A 16,616-nucleotide genomic window follows, 5' to 3' on the forward strand; every position below is an offset into this window, starting at 1 on the left:
ATAATTGAAGAGGACCTAAAGTTGTGGAAACTCTAGATAGGTTAAACGACCAAGCATTATTGCAGGATGATCTTGACATAATATAGAATTGGTGAATCCTACAAATTAAATACAAATAAATGTTGTTTTTCCTCGTAAAACTAGTAGACTTTCCTATGGGTTCCTAACCTTTGTAGGATTTTTGTTCTATTCGGGATTTGAACACTTAAGCATTTTTTCTAAACTTCTTGGTTGTGTTACAAGAAATTGCAAATATTCTTCAATATATTCCACAACATTGACGCTTTTGGAATGGAAGTCATAAATGAATTCATCGATTGTTCAGATCTTTTAATGTACAGGGTGTCCCAGTTTGGGTACTTTTGCGGGGTATCTCCGTTATTTTTAACGTTAGCGTGATGCGGTTTTCGCGACAGAAACAGAAAATCAGCATTTATTGTTCGAAAGGGCACAACAGGGACGTTTTGGAGTTGGGGTATCTTTACTTACAACAAGATGGTGCTCCTAGTCATAATTCAAGGCTAGTAAGGAAATTTTTTGAGAATAATTTTCCGCAATGATGGATAGGTACCAACGGACCTGTAAGATGGCCCCCACCATCTTCAGTTCTTTCAATTTTGGATTTTTTTATGGGGGTATCTACAAAATGAAGTGTATAAAACACGTTATGATGGAATTGCCGAACTTCGAAAGGGCAATTAATTTAGCGTTTCAAAATCTGCGAAGGAGACCAATGTTTCTATTTAATGCCGTTTAAAGAATAACAAAAATGTGCCAATTTTGCATTCGAGAGAATGGTCATCATTTTGAACATTACCTTTAATTTTTTTTTTTGTTAAATACAGTTGAGTTTTTTGTTTTGTTGCTTTATGCTACAAAACAAGCTTATGTTGTAAAAATTGGAACTATACTGTTGTAGTGTATTTTTTTAATAATATGCTTTTGTCTCAATAGGTATATTTTGATTGCATCCAATATATTTGCAATGAATCCAAATCTTTGTTAGTGATTTGTGTATGTTTTTTCTTTGTTATTGTTATTCATGGCCTACTAATAAATGTATGTCCTTAATTTTGGAAAATCGTCATTTATTTAAATGTTTCTTTAAAAAAAAATGCATACCATTATTTATTTTTGAAAAGGTAAAAAAAGACAAATTTATTAGTGCATATATATACAGGGTGTTCCATTAAAAAAACATAAGTTTGGCTTATAACTCAAAAACAGTAAATATTTAAAAAAATGGAATTTTTGTTAACGGCATCGTTATTTTCACGAAAAAGTAGCACACTGTCGCGAAAACCGCATCACGCTAATGTTAACGGAGATCCCGCAAAAAGTACTCAAAATGGGACATCCTGTACATTACCTTTTTACGATACCACACATATTTTCAATATTCTTTTCCACAGAACACAACCCATTAGAAAAGTACATTTACAATAGAGCCACTTTAATAAATTTAAATATTTAAATGTTAAGCTCAAAACAGCAACTTACCGGATTTTCCAGTTATATCCATCGCTTTAAAATTACGCCCTTTAATAATTGTTATTGTTAGCCGGCCAGCTTTAGGTAGAAAGCACAGACAAACCATCAGTTCTCCCAAGTTAATTTCATCCTAAAAAATAAACGGATAACAAATTATAAAAGGTTCATTAAGAATTCTGGACATGTATTTAAATTAGAATTTTTCTTTGCATACGAGCTTATATTCTTTAATAAATTAAAGTCGTTGAACCCGTTTTGTGGGCAATAAGGTCTGGAAGAGGCTATAAAGACATCGTGTCTGCATAAGTTAAATGGTCGTGTCGCATCACAATTTAATATATTTCTTAATAAAAAAAATAAATAAAATTTAAAGGACGCGCTCAATATTTATTTCCCCCTTGTGAATATATAAATAATCCACGTCTCCCTCAAAACAAACAACGTTTCCGACAAAATTGTATGTGTAAGGATTTATTTGCGACGGATAAGGGATGTACACCTGGTTGACAAAAAATCCATATTTACAGGAAGTTGCTTGGCAATTTTTTGATGTAAATCAAGTCAGCATATAGCATTAGTAGATGTATGCGGTCTATTTTCAGTCCATGCAAATATTCCAAGAGCAGAAAAAGTACCAAAACTGACCCTTGAGACTGTGAAGCAACTAGTTTATACTGTTTTAACTGTAAATGATTTGTGGAAGTCTTATAATTGCAACTAGATGGTGCATTGAATACTGCCTGCATGCTGCTTCGTTAATAAAGTCAGCATGCAATATTAGTAGATGTATATGTTTGGTGGAAGGAAGAAGGTATCATCTGCATAGCAATGATGTTTACATTTATTAAATTTTTTTGTTAGTTGCGTATAGTAAAGGGTTTAAAATGCTACCTTGTAGTATGTTAAATGGCTCTGATATTTTGCCATTTATCAGAACAAACAGAAGATACAAGTATTAAAGACGATTCGGAAAATCCGATATCTTGTATCTCATGATGCGCCATATCAAATGCTTTGGTAAAGTCTAAAAAAATTAAAATATTTTAAATAATTTATCATCAGTTTTTTTAGTACTCATTTTCAAGGATAGTGTTGGGATATAATGTTTATTTATATAATTATAATATATGGGAATATAAGGAATGGGATAAGAGTTAAGAAATAATATATAATTATATAAGATTTTGAAACAAGGTAAAAATTCAAAAAAATGGCTTTTAGACGTCGCTTTAAATTTACCGGACTTAATTATTATCATTATATAAAGTGTGTTTTTTGCCATTTCTACATAAGCATTTGGCATTATAGATGTTGCAAGCAACAAACTGCCCATAGTTCCACGCCAATGCTAATTCTAACCTTTCAATGTTCTAAGGTAAAAATAACAATATGTGCACCAGCGCGATTTAAGTATGCATGAAACTGTAATATAATTCGTTTGCCATAGGATCCCTAATGCCTTACATACATTTCCAACTTCCAAAATTCGTTTCTAATGCTGGTTTTATAAGAATGATCATATTTAAAATATACACTGGATTGTAGATGGTACATGAAAGACAACAAGTTAATAACCATTTGAGTTTTAATGGACTCTAAAATGTAATTAAAATTAACTAATAACCCGAATAATCTGGCTGTATCTCAGTTAGTAATTAAGTTTTAATCCGTGATAAGCGAGCGAGCATTTTGCCACCGGCTGCTTTAATATCCTAAAAGTGAAAATCGGTTTAACTTGATGGATGAACGTCTGTCCTACAGCATCGGCACACCTGATCGATAACTTAGTCTCGCGGAAAGTTCTCAATTTGAAAACAAAAATGCCATTCTTCTCTTTCGAACAAAGTGGTTACTGAACAGGCATTTTCATCAGTATACGCGGGTTATTGTCTTCCTTTGTTTTCGAGAGCGTCCCTTTTAACTGTTAAATGGTTTTCATTTTTCTATTAGGAATATCGCGTTTTTCAATTTAAAAATTCTATTTTGGGATTAATAAAGAAAAAAAACATTTTTTTTGTCTTCGTATCGGCTATATTAAATGGTATTATGCAAGAGAATTCAATAGGATAGAGCTATATTACGCATTATTAAAGGGGGAGGAGATTTGTAAAAATTAAAACAAGAAACCGGTAAACTGATAATGTAATAAGAATGAGCTCAGAAGCATGACATTCTGGTGTGGATTCTTCTGTTCTTCCACGTAATTGTACTATTTAGAGTGTCTGGAATACTCTTCAAAGTACTCTGAAGAGTATTCTTTTTCCAGGCGATTGAGCTACTTGGAGTGCCTGGAATAAGTTTTTATATACTCTGACAAGTCAATTTTTGATCATCGGGTGAGTATGAGCCCTAGAGAAAATTAATATATGTAACAGGATAAAACTAAAAAAAGGCTATTCTGCTCTAGGGCTTTTACAGTCCCGATGAACAAAAATTGACTTGTCAGAGCATATAGAACTTATTCCAGGCACTTCAAGTGGCTCAATTTCCTGGAGAAACCTTCAGAGTACTTTGAAGAGTATTCCAGACACTCTAAATGGCACGATTACGTGCAAGAACAGAAGCATGACACTCTAATACGGATTCTTCTGTTCTTCCACGTAATTGTACTATTTAGAGTGTCTGGAATACTCTTTAAAGTACTTTGAAGGTTTTTCCAGGCAATTGAGCTACTTGGAGTGCCTGAAATAAGTTTTTATATACTCTGACGAGTCAATTTTTGTTCATCGTTTCGTTCGGGCGTGTATAAGCCCTAGAGAAAATTAATACACACCCAGTGAACAAAAATTGACTTGTCAGAGCATATAAAAACTTATTCCAGGCACTCCAAGTGACCCAATTGCCTGGAAAAATCTTCAGGGTACTTTGAAGAGTCTTCCAGACACTCTAAGTGGCACAATGACGTGAAAGAACGGAAGCATGACACTCTGGTATGGATTCTTGCATTTATTTTGCAATTTTGTAGGAATTTCACCTTAATTTGTGAAGGTCATAAAAAAATTATTTCAAGCCTAAAATTTTCCACTCTTTCTGAATCCTGCGTTAAGAACAGGGAATTCTATTTTCTTCCCACTATACACCCCATATTTTATAGAAGAAATATCTTGATGTCACTCGTTTTTGTAATTATTTGTAGTAGTAGTGAGATTAAAATAAAAAAACAGGTAGCATTAAGACATTTCATCATAGAACTCGGCACCCGAGTACAGTGCCGAAACCCAGGGTGGAATGTCGCGTAATAATGCGGATCTCGTTACACAAAACGGTTATTTTTGTCGTTTTAAGGGATTTTGTATGTTTGATTCTTATATTTGTTTGTGATTTAAAAGAGACTTTCCAAATTCAGCGTGAAAAATGATGATCAACCTAAAAAGTGAACTCCAAGGTACTGTAAGCATTTTTTCCCTTATCGTACCCTCCAACATTAGCAGCATTTTGACATTCCACTATTGAACTTGGCACCCGTCTTCTGTTCTTATTAAAAAAATTATAAAACTTCATTGCTAGTTTTACACTGCTAATTATTTTTACAGCAGTGTAATATTTTATATTATTAACATCAATCTGGCTTCAGACTTGTCAGTAACAGATAATAACCCTAAAGACATAACCGCTCTAGTTATTCTCGATTTTAGTAAAGCGTTTGATATGCTAAATCATAGATCTGACCTTATATGACGTAAACACATGATGTTTCATTAAATCGTTAACAGAACACAGAGAGTAGGATATAACAATTAAATCAATTAACTGAATCCAGTATGTTTACTAATGGTGTGCCGTCAACTATGACCCGAGTACGGTGCCGAATCGTATAGCGGAATGCTGAAACGCAGAATGTTGCGTAATAAGGTGGATCTCTGGATTATGATTTTTTCTATTTTTTTGTGAATTAAGGAAGACTTTTAGACTAAATTTGAAATGAATTTTTAGACTAATAAAACCTGATGTATCGCGTAATAATTAAGAATGAAGAATTTGTTAAATTGCTAAGATAATGGTGCAATAAATCGAATTAAAAAATGGAGTTAAATGTTCATGGTAGTCCTAAGAAAAAAAATGAAAACTCAAATTGAAAAATATATACATCCTATAAAAGACCTATATCAATAATCTCAAAATTGCACTTGGGTGCCGAATCCTATAGTGGAACGTCCAAATGTCACCGCGATGAAAAATCTTTTTTTTTTTGCTAATTTTACCGTTTCCAAGATATCCTAATGCATAAAACCAGTAGAATGATCAATTTCAATAAAGCTTTTAATATCTATTTATATCAATATCGTCGTAGGCCACGTGTGCCTTTGCGGATATTAAACTGTCATTCTCCCAAATGCGACCTTATACGATATATATATATAATATACTTATCCAGATTGACAAATCACGTTTTCCTACTTTGCTGCTCGCTCCTCTCGTTTACATAAGGCCATTTTTCATCGCTGATTTGGACCGATCCGTGATATCCAGATAGAGGGTTTATTATAATAGAGACGTGACGGGCTCATTTAATACGATGTTTTTTTTTATTGGGATATATAAATTATACTGTCAATTTATTTAAAAAAAAAGTGACAAATTTATATCAAGATATTTTGCGACTTACCACGGGCGGACAAAGAACCGGCATCGTATACTCAAAGTCTTGCTGGGAAAAATCGGCTACGGTATATAAGTTGTCCACGGTTATGTGACCAATCAGGTCGTGTCTTGCGAACCTGTCAAAGTCATAAATTGATAGCTGGAGGTACCTGGATTCTAGTTCTTCCGTTGTTACACTAAAGTAAAATTACATTGTTAGGGAGGTTCATTTCACTCTAAGTATATAAAAGCTGAATTTGTTAAATGGACAAAATGAGGATCGCCTACTACATACTTAAAGGCATCACAACATTCAATCATATTTTTTGACATAGACTCTTTTTAGATAATCCCATCATGTTGCAACCACATTTGTGTTTGAAGCTTCAAAAAGAATTGACGAATATGGGTTTAAACTCTACAGGGTGTTCGAAAAATAGACGAAGATATTTCAATGGGTGATTCCCTATAAAAAATATGAGAAAAAGTTTTTATAAACACGGGTCCGTAAATGCATAGTTTTCAAGATACAGGGTGATAAATTTTTTTAAACAATAATAAGTCTATTTTTCGAACACCCTGTATACATATCTTGGTTTATTTAGTTTTCTTTAACATAAGGATCAATTATCTGCAATGGTTCCATAAACAGATGTTCTAACTATAATGGATTAGGAATAGTGTAGTGATTCATTTCTTCAAAAACACTTAAGCCTAGATCAGGAGACCTAGTCGTCCCTAAATCTGGGAATGAGTTTAACGAGAAATTCTCGAACAATAAGCCACCGTGTTGCAACCAATTATATTAACTTCAAGAAGAATTAAAAGGTTTAAATACTCTGCATATTGGTTTATTTAGTGTTCATAACATCTGCAATGGTTCCATAAAATGCAGTTTTAACTATGGTAGATTAGGAATAGTGTTATGAATAACTTCTCCAAGATAATTAAGCATAGATCCTAAATACTCAGTTATCAAAATCATCAGCATAAAGTTTCTGATTCCACAAACTCTATCAGAAGAAACTTGGGGATTAACAATAATTGGTGCAGATACCTACTTTATTTAATTAATCAATCTAACGAGTCACATCATTCCTTCTTAAATTTCAGTGAACCCTAAAAGTATGTCAATTTATGGTAATATAACAATGGTAAATCCTTTTCAAGTCCTTCTGGAGACTCATCAACAGGTAAATATTGTCATCTGCAAATATCAAAAGTGAGCAATACAAAGAGCTGTATTTGGTACAGTAACATGATTAACGAAAGTATTAGTTCACAATGAAACAATGCTTCAACGACTGTTTCACACAATACCCAATTCTTCTAATTTATTGATCCTATCAAGGGTCTTTGAAAGGTCCAAATATAGAGTATCTATCCCTTTCTATATTGTCAAGGGTTTGTTCGTTTTTTTGCTGTTTTTGCAAGGGTAATTGCCAACTGAGTTTCAAAGTACAAAGGAATTTACGGACCTTTACTAAAACATGAAGAGTATTCAGGTTTTTCTAGGGACTCTGAATCATCAGCAGAACTAATAGATCAGAAAGCTCTGTCATCTGCAAACATCAAGTCAGTAATACAGAAACCTGCATATGGTACAGAAACAAGGTAAACGAAAATATTGGTTCACAATGAAACAATGCTTTGACGACTATTTCACACTGTTTGGTCTCTATACAAAACTGAACCTTTAATACCCAATTCTTCTAATGTATTGACCCAATCGAAGGTCCAATATATATACAGTGTCTATTACTTTCCATACTCAAAGGTCAAGGGCTTGTTTGTTTTTGCAATGGTAGATTTCTGACTGTGTTTCAAAAAATTTTATAGACCTTTACTAAACCAGCAAGTTCCTCTGGAGACTCTGCCTCATCAGCAGAAGCAATAAAAAAAGCCTTAACGTACTCCTTCAATGGTTTTATAGACCTCAATTCACAAATTGGACTTCTAGAACCCGACTCTTCTAATTTATTGACCGTATCCAAGTATAAAGAGTCAACTTGCCACTACTTTTTTGTACTGTCAAGGGTCTGTTTGTCTTTTGTTTTTTATTGGAAAGTCTAACTATGTACTTAAATTCTTGGAGAAAAAGATGATAATTCGTAAGCAATTGATAAAAAGTTACAAAACAACTCCACCGTTAAAACTCAAACTTGACTGTAACCTTTGACCTAATTAAGTATAGATTTCATTAAAGGGATCAGTGTCTAAGAGAAATGAGAATGAGTTTTATTGATGGTCTGGTGAAATATGACTTTGGATTGTTTCCTAACAACTGTGTCTTTTATATTATTTTAAGAATAGGCTATAGAGAGAAATTAAGCCAATAGCAAGCAACCATATAAAAGGATACACTGTAATTGTTCTTTTGATACATATTGGATCAGAAACTTCTGGGATCAGCATAGTCTCATTTTTTTAATGTAAATAAAGTTTTCGTAGCATTGACTTGTTAGATTAAAAAAGTGATAATAGTGGGTCAAAATACGGAGACTTTATCCAGCCTTTCCTAGATCAGCTTAATAAGAAAAGGACTCTGATATTTAAACTTGTCATGTCATCTAAATTAATTTGCATCAATTTCACTAAGGACTATTTTAAAAGTATGATGTGCCAACACAAGTCCAGTTACTCAAAATAATGATAATTCTTGTGTTTAACATGAGATGGCGTGCCAAAATATGGGATGCTCTGGTACCTGAAAGTAGCGTGGACCCGATGGACGATTGGATTTGCATCTACGTTAGAACAATTCTAATCTAAATCTCTTACCTAAATATGAATGTTTCATTAAAGATCGGATTCAAGCTCTTACGGTGAACTTTCGTTTGATAACGTTTTTTCCTATCAGGTAAAAGGTGTATTTTAACATAAGGGTCGCAAGTGCCAAAAGTGTCCTTTATAGGTAAATCTCTCGCTTCGAAAATCTGAAAAAGAAAATGGTAATAAAATAAATGTTAAAGTCTTAATTAAACCCGAACTAAAATGTCGCTTGATAAAACCGTACTGTTATTTTAAAACAAAACGTCTTACTTTAACAACGAGCCCTTCAAGTTCTTTATCGTACTTTAAAGCGAAATGTAAGAAACCATTTGTGACCATCTTTACTTCATTTTCGCTCTTTATGGAGGGTTGTCTCTGCAGCATTTCTTTTTTGTAAAGCTCCGGCTAAAACGTAAAATTTAGTCATCATGTAAATGTTCAAATAATTATTTTTTATGCTTTAAATAAGGTATTAAATAGTGAGTTTTTTTTTTATATAAGGATTTACATAAAACAAAGTTTCATTTTGTTTAATATATAGCCAGAATAAATGGAATTATGATGATAGTACTTATAGAAGTCGAGATATTACCTTCAAAGATTGAGATTGTTGATTTTTTGGGTATCGAATTTTTTCACCAAAAACTGATTTTTTTCGAAATCAAACTAAGTATACCAGCATCTTATTCTGATCATCTAGATTACGAAAATATCGGGTTATAACAGGATCCGAGCAGAACTAAGGAAATGAGAGCACTTTGAAAATCCTGAAAAGGTCGTTTTCACGTCCGTTTTTGAGGCCAAAAATGGGCATCAAAAATGCCATATCTCGGCTATCGTAAAAGCTACGACCTTGCGGATGATCTCGTTCGATTCAGAATGACGAAACCAAGACAAAACCGTTGGGATTTTCCCGATAGCTCCCATAGAAGCCGAGATATCCACCTTCAAAGTTTGGAATTTTTCATTTTACGGGTATACCCCCCCGTATCGAATTTTTTCACCAAAAATTGATTTTTTTCGAAATCAAACTAAGTATACCAGCGTCTTATTCTGATCATCTAGATTACGAAAACACCGGGTTATAACAGGATCCGAGCAGAACTAAGGAAATGAGAGCACTTTGAAAATCCTGAAAAAGTCGTTTTCGACGTCCGTTTTTGAGGCCAAAAATGGGCATCAAAAATGCCATATCTCGGCTATCGTAAAAGCTACGACCTTGCGGATGGTCTCGTTGGATTCAGAATGACGAAACTAAGACAAAACCGTTGGGATTTTCCCGATAGCTCCCATAGAAGCCGAGATATCGACCTTCAAAGTTTGGAATTTTTCATTTTTCGGGTATATCCCCCCGTATCGAATTTTTTCACCAAAATTGATTTTTTTCGAAATCAAACTAAGTATACCAGCGTCTTATTCTGATCATCTAGATTACGAAAACACCGGGTTATAACAGGATCCGAGCAGAACTAAGGAAATGAGAGCACTTTGAAAATCCTGAAAAAGTCGTTTTCGACGTCCGTTTTTGAGGCCAAAAATGGGCATCAAAAATGCCATATCTCGGCTATCGTAAAAGCTACGACCTTGCGGATGGTCTCGTTGGATTCAGAATGACGAAACTAAGAAAAAACCGTTGGGATTTTCCCGATAGCTCCCATAGAAGCCGAGATATCGACCTTCAAAGTTTGGAATTTTTCATTTTTCGGGTATATCCCCCCGTATCGAATTTTTTCACCAAAATTGATTTTTTTCGAAATCAAACTAAGTATACCAGCGTCTTATTCTGATCATCTAGATTACGAAAACACCGGGTTATAACAGGATCCGAGCAGAACTAAGGAAATGAGAGCACTTTGAAAATCCTGAAAAAGTCGTTTTCGACGTCCCTTTTTGAGGCCAAAAATGGGCATCAAAAATGCCATATCTCGGCTATCGTAAAAGCTACGACCTTGCGGATGGTCTCGTTGGATTCAGAATGACGAAACTAAGACAAAACCGTTGGGATTTTCCCGATAGCTCCCATAGAAGCCGAGATATCGACCTTCAAAGTTTGGAATTTTTCATTTTTCGGGTATAGCCCCCCGTATCGAATTTTTTCACCAAAATTGATTTTTTTCGAAATCAAACTAAGTTTACCAGCGTCTTATTCTGATCATCTAGATTACGAAAACACCGGGTTATAACAGGATCCGAGCAGAACTAAGGAAATGAGAGCACTTTGAAAATCCTGAAAAAGTCGTTTTCGACGTCCGTTTTTGAGGCCAAAAATGGGCATCAAAAATGCCATATCTCGGCTATGGTAAAAGCAACGATATTGCGGATGGTCTCGTTCGATTCAGAATGACGAAACTAAGACAAAACCGTTCGGATTTTCCCGATAGCTCCCATAGAAGCCGAGATATCCACCTTCAAAGTTTGGAATTTTTCATTTTACGGGTATACCCCCCCGTATCGAATTTTTTCACCAAAAATTGATTTTTTTCGAAATCAAACTAAGTATACCAGCGTCTTATTCTGATCATCTATATTACGAAAACACCGGGTTATAACAGGATCCGAGCAGAACTAAGGAAATGAGAGCACTTTGAAAATCCTGAAAAAGTCGTTTTCGACGTCCGTTTTTGAGGCCAAAAATGGGCATCAAAAATGCCATATCTCGGCTATGGTAAAAGCAACGATATTGCGGATGGTCTCGTTCGATTCAGAATGACGAAACTAAGACAAAACCGTCGGAATATTCCCGATAGCTTCCATAGAAGCCGAGTTATCGACCTTCAAAGTTTGGAATTTTTCATTTTTCGGGTATACCCCCCCGTATCGATTTTTTTCTACAAAAATTGATTTTTTTCGAAATCAAACCAAGTATACCAGCGTCTTATTCTGATCATCTAGATTACGAAAACACCGGGTTATAACAGGATCCGAGCAGAACTAAGGAAATGAGAGCACTTTGAAAATCCTGAAAAAATCATTTTCGACGTCCGTTTTTGAGGCCAAAAATGGGCATCAAAAATGCCATATCTCGACTATCATAGAAGCAACGACCTTGCGGATGGTCTCGTTGGATTCAGAATGACGAAACTAAGACAAAACCGTTCGGATTTTCCCGATAGCTCCCATAGAAGCCGAGATATCCACCTTCAAAGTTTGGAATTTTTCATTTTACGGGTATACCCCCCCGTATCGAATTTTTTCACCAAAAATTGATTTTTTTCGAAATCAAACTAACTATACCAGCGTCTTATTCTGATCATCTAAATTACGAAAACACCGGGTTATAACAGGATCCGAGCAGAACTAAGGAAATGAGAGCACTTTGAAAATCCTGAAAAAGTCGTTTTCGACGTCCGTTTTTGAGGCCAAAAATGGGCATCAAAAATGCCATATCTCGGCTATCGTAAAAGCTACGACCTTGCGGATGGTCTCGTTGGATTCAGAATGACGGAACTAAGACAAAACCGTTCGGATTTTCCCGATAGCTCCCATAGAAGCCGAGATATCCACCTTCAAAGTTTGGAATTTTTCATTTTACGGGTATACCCCCCCGTATCGATTTTTTTCACCAAAAATTGATTTTTTTCGAAATCAAACTAAGTATACCAGCGTCTTATTCTGATCATCTAGATTACGAAAACACCGGGTTATAACAGGATCCGAGCAGAACTAAGGAAATGAGAGCACTTTGAAAATCCTGAAAAAGTCGTTTTCGACGTCCGTTTTTGAGGCCAAAAATGGGCATCAAAAATGCCATATCTCGGCTATCGTAAAAGCTACGACCTTGCGGATAGCCTCGTTGGATTCAGAATGACGAAACTAAGACAAAACCGTTGGGATTTTCCCGATAGCTCCCATAGCAGCCGAGATATCGACCTTCAAAGTTTGGAATTTTTCATTTTACGGGTATACCCCCCCGTATCGAATTTTTTCACCAAAAATTGATTTTTTTCGAAATCAAACTAAGTATACCAGCGTCTTATTCTGATCATCTAGATTACGAAAACACCGGGTTATAACAGGATCCGAGCAGAACTAAGGAAATGAGAGCACTTTGAAAATCCTGAAAAAGTCGTTTTCGACGTCCGTTTTTGAGGCCAAAAATGGGCATCAAAAATGCCATATCTCGGCTATCGTAAAAGCTACGACCTTGCGGATAGCCTCGTTGGATTCAGAATGACGAAACTAAGACAAAACCGTTGGGATTTTCCCGATAGCTCCCATAGCAGCCGAGATATCGACCTTCAAAGTTTGGAATTTTTCATTTTACGGGTATACCCCCCCGTATCGAATTTTTTCACCAAAAATTGATTTTTTTCGAAATCAAACTAAGTATACCAGCGTCTTATTCTGATCATCTAGATTACGAAAACACCGGGTTATAACAGGATCCGAGCAGAACTAAGGAAATGAGAGCACTTTGAAAATCCTGAAAAAGTCGTTTTCGACGTCCGTTTTTGAGGCCAAAAATGGGCATCAAAAATGCCATATCTCGGCTATGGTAAAAGCAATGATATTGCGGATGGTCTCGTTGGATTCAGAATGACGAAACTAAGACAAAACCGTTCGGATTTTCCCGATAGCTCCCATAGAAGCCGAGATATCCACCTTCAAAGTTTGGAATTTTTCATTTTACGGGTATACCCCCCCGTATCGATTTTTTTCACCAAAAATTGATTTTTTTCGAAATCAAACTAAGTATACCAGCGTCTTATTCTGATCATCTAGATTACGAAAACACCGGGTTATAACAGGATCCGAGCAGAACTAAGGAAATGAGAGCACTTTGAAAATCCTGAAAAAGTCGTTTTCGACGTCCGTTTTTGAGGCCAAAAATGGGCATCAAAAATGCCATATCTCGGCTATCGTAAAAGCTACGACCTTGCGGACTCTCACGAGATGTGTAGAATGACGAAACTAAGACAAAACCGTTGGGATTTTCCCGATAGCTCCCATAGCAGCCGAGATATCGACCTTCAAAGTTTGGAATTTTTCATTTTACGGGTATACCCCCCCGTATCGAATTTTTTCACCAAAAATTGATTTTTTTCGAAATCAAACTAAGTATACCAGCGTCTTATTCTGATCATCTAGATTACGAAAACACCGGGTTATAACAGGATCCGAGCAGAACTAAGGAAATGAGAGCACTTTGAAAATCCTGAAAAAGTCGTTTTCGACGTCCGTTTTTGAGGCCAAAAATGGGCATCAAAAATGCCATATCTCGGCTATCGTAAAAGCTACGACCTTGCGGATAGCCTCGTTGGATTCAGAATGACGAAACTAAGACAAAACCGTTGGGATTTTCCCGATAGCTCCCATAGCAGCCGAGATATCGACCTTCAAAGTTTGGAATTTTTCATTTTACGGGTATACCCCCCCGTATCGAATTTTTTCACCAAAAATTGATTTTTTTCGAAATCAAACTAAGTATACCAGCGTCTTATTCTGATCATCTAGATTACGAAAACACCGGGTTATAACAGGATCCGAGCAGAACTAAGGAAATGAGAGCACTTTGAAAATCCTGAAAAAGTCGTTTTCGACGTCCGTTTTTGAGGCCAAAAATGGGCATCAAAAATGCCATATCTCGGCTATGGTAAAAGCAATGATATTGCGGATGGTCTCGTTGGATTCAGAATGACGAAACAAAGACAAAACCGTTCGGATTTTCCCGATAGCTCCCATAGAAGCCGAGATATCCACCTTCAAAGTTTGGAATTTTTCATTTTACGGGTATACCCCCCCGTATCGATTTTTTTCACCAAAAATTGATTTTTTTCGAAATCAAACTAAGTATACCAGCGTCTTATTCTGATCATCTAGATTACGAAAACACCGGGTTATAACAGGATCCGAGCAGAACTAAGGAAATGAGAGCACTTTGAAAATCCTGAAAAAGTCGTTTTCGACGTCCGTTTTTGAGGCCAAAAATGGGCATCAAAAATGCCATATCTCGGCTATCGTAAAAGCTACGACCTTGCGGATAGCCTCGTTGGATTCAGAATGACGAAACTAAGACAAAACCGTTGGGATTTTCCCGATAGCTCCCATAGCAGCCGAGATATCGACCTTCAAAGTTTGGAATTTTTCATTTTACGGGTATACCCCCCCGTATCGAATTTTTTCACCAAAAATTGATTTTTTTCGAAATCAAACTAAGTATACCAGCGTCTTATTCTGATCATCTAGATTACGAAAACACCGGGTTATAACAGGATCCGAGCAGAACTAAGGAAATGAGAGCACTTTGAAAATCCTGAAAAAGTCGTTTTCGACGTCCGTTTTTGAGGCCAAAAATGGGCATCAAAAATGCCATATCTCGGCTATGGTAAAAGCAATGATATTGCGGATGGTCTCGTTGGATTCAGAATGACGAAACTAAGACAAAACCGTTCGGATTTTCCCGATAGCTCCCATAGAAGCCGAGATATCGACCTTCAAAGTTTGGAATTTTTCATTTTACGGGTATACCCCCCCGTATCGAATTTTTTCACCAAAATTAATTTTTTTCGAAATCAAACTAAGTATACCAGCGTCTTATTCTGATCATCTAGATTACGAAAACACCGGGTTATAACAGGATCCGAGCAGAACTAAGGAAATGAGAGCACTTTGAAAATCCTGAAAAAGTCGTTTTCGACGTCCGTTTTTGAGGCCAAAAATGGGCATCAAAAATGCCATATCTCGGCTATCGTAAAAGCTACGACCTTGCGGATGGTCTCGTTGGATTCAGAATGACGGAACTAAGACAAAACCGTTCGGATTTTCCCGATAGCTCCCATAGAAGCCGAGATATCCACCTTCAAAGTTTGGAATTTTTCATTTTACGGGTACCCCCCCCGTATCGAATTTTTTCACCAAAAATTGATTTTTTTCGAAATCAAACTAAGTATACCAGCGTCTTATTCTGATCATCTAGATTACGAAAACACCAAGTTATAACAGGATCCGAGCAGAACTAAGGAAATGAGAGCACTTTGAAAATCCTGAAAAAGTCGTTTTCGACGTCCGTTTTTGAGGCCAAAAATGGGCATCAAAAATGCCATATCTCGGCTATCGTAAAAGCTACGACCTTGCGGATGGTCTCGTTGGATTCAGAATGACGGAACTAAGACAAAACCGTTCGGATTTTCCCGATAGCTCCCATAGAAGCCGAGATATCCACCTTCAAAGTTTGGAATTTTTCATTTTACGGGTACCCCCCCGTATCGAATTTTTTCACCAAAAATTGATTTTTTTCGAAATCAAACTAAGTATACCAGCGTCTTATTCTGATCATCTAGATTACGAAAACACCAAGTTATAACAGGATCCGAGCAGAACTAAGGAAATGAGAGCACTTTGAAAATCCTGAAAAAGTCGTTTTCGACGTCCGTTTTTGAGGCCAAAAATGGGCATCAAAAATGCCATATCTCGGCTATGGTAAAAGCAATGATATTGCGGATGGTCTCGTTGGATTCAGAATGACGAAACTAAGACAAAACCGTTCGGATTTTCCCGATAGCTCCCATAGAAGCCGAGATATCGACCTTCAAAGTTTGGAATTTTTCATTTTACGGGTATACCCCCCCGTATCGAATTTTTTCACCAAAATTAATTTTTTTCGAAATCAAACTAAGTATACCAGCGTCTTATTCTGATCATCTAGATTACGAAAACACCGGGTTATAACAGGATCCGAGCAGAACTAAGGAAATGAGAGCACTTTGAAAATCCTGAAAAAGTCGTTTTCGACGTCCGTTTTTGAGGCCAAAAATGGGCATCAAAAATGCCAT

The 16,616-nt window shown here is 36.0% G+C and overlaps 1 protein-coding gene across 1 annotated transcript in view; it reads right to left on the minus strand.

Moving 5' to 3' along the window:
- LOC126745300 (synaptotagmin-10-like) overlaps positions 1–16,616 on the minus strand; it is a 103,449-nt gene that overhangs the window by 22,181 nt on the left and 64,652 nt on the right. The window contains exons 6-9 of the mRNA XM_050453073.1: positions 9,115–9,249; positions 8,854–9,008; positions 6,098–6,269; positions 1,501–1,621 (exon numbers count right to left, since the gene is read on the minus strand). Of these exons, the coding sequence (XP_050309030.1) occupies positions 1,501–1,621; positions 6,098–6,269; positions 8,854–9,008; positions 9,115–9,249 (583 nt within the window). The remainder of the gene's footprint in view (positions 1–1,500; positions 1,622–6,097; positions 6,270–8,853; positions 9,009–9,114; positions 9,250–16,616) is intronic.

This window comes from Anthonomus grandis, chromosome 15, assembly GCF_022605725.1.
Source record: "Anthonomus grandis grandis chromosome 15, icAntGran1.3, whole genome shotgun sequence".
In the NCBI taxonomy this organism is placed as follows: Eukaryota; Metazoa; Arthropoda; class Insecta; order Coleoptera; family Curculionidae; genus Anthonomus; species Anthonomus grandis.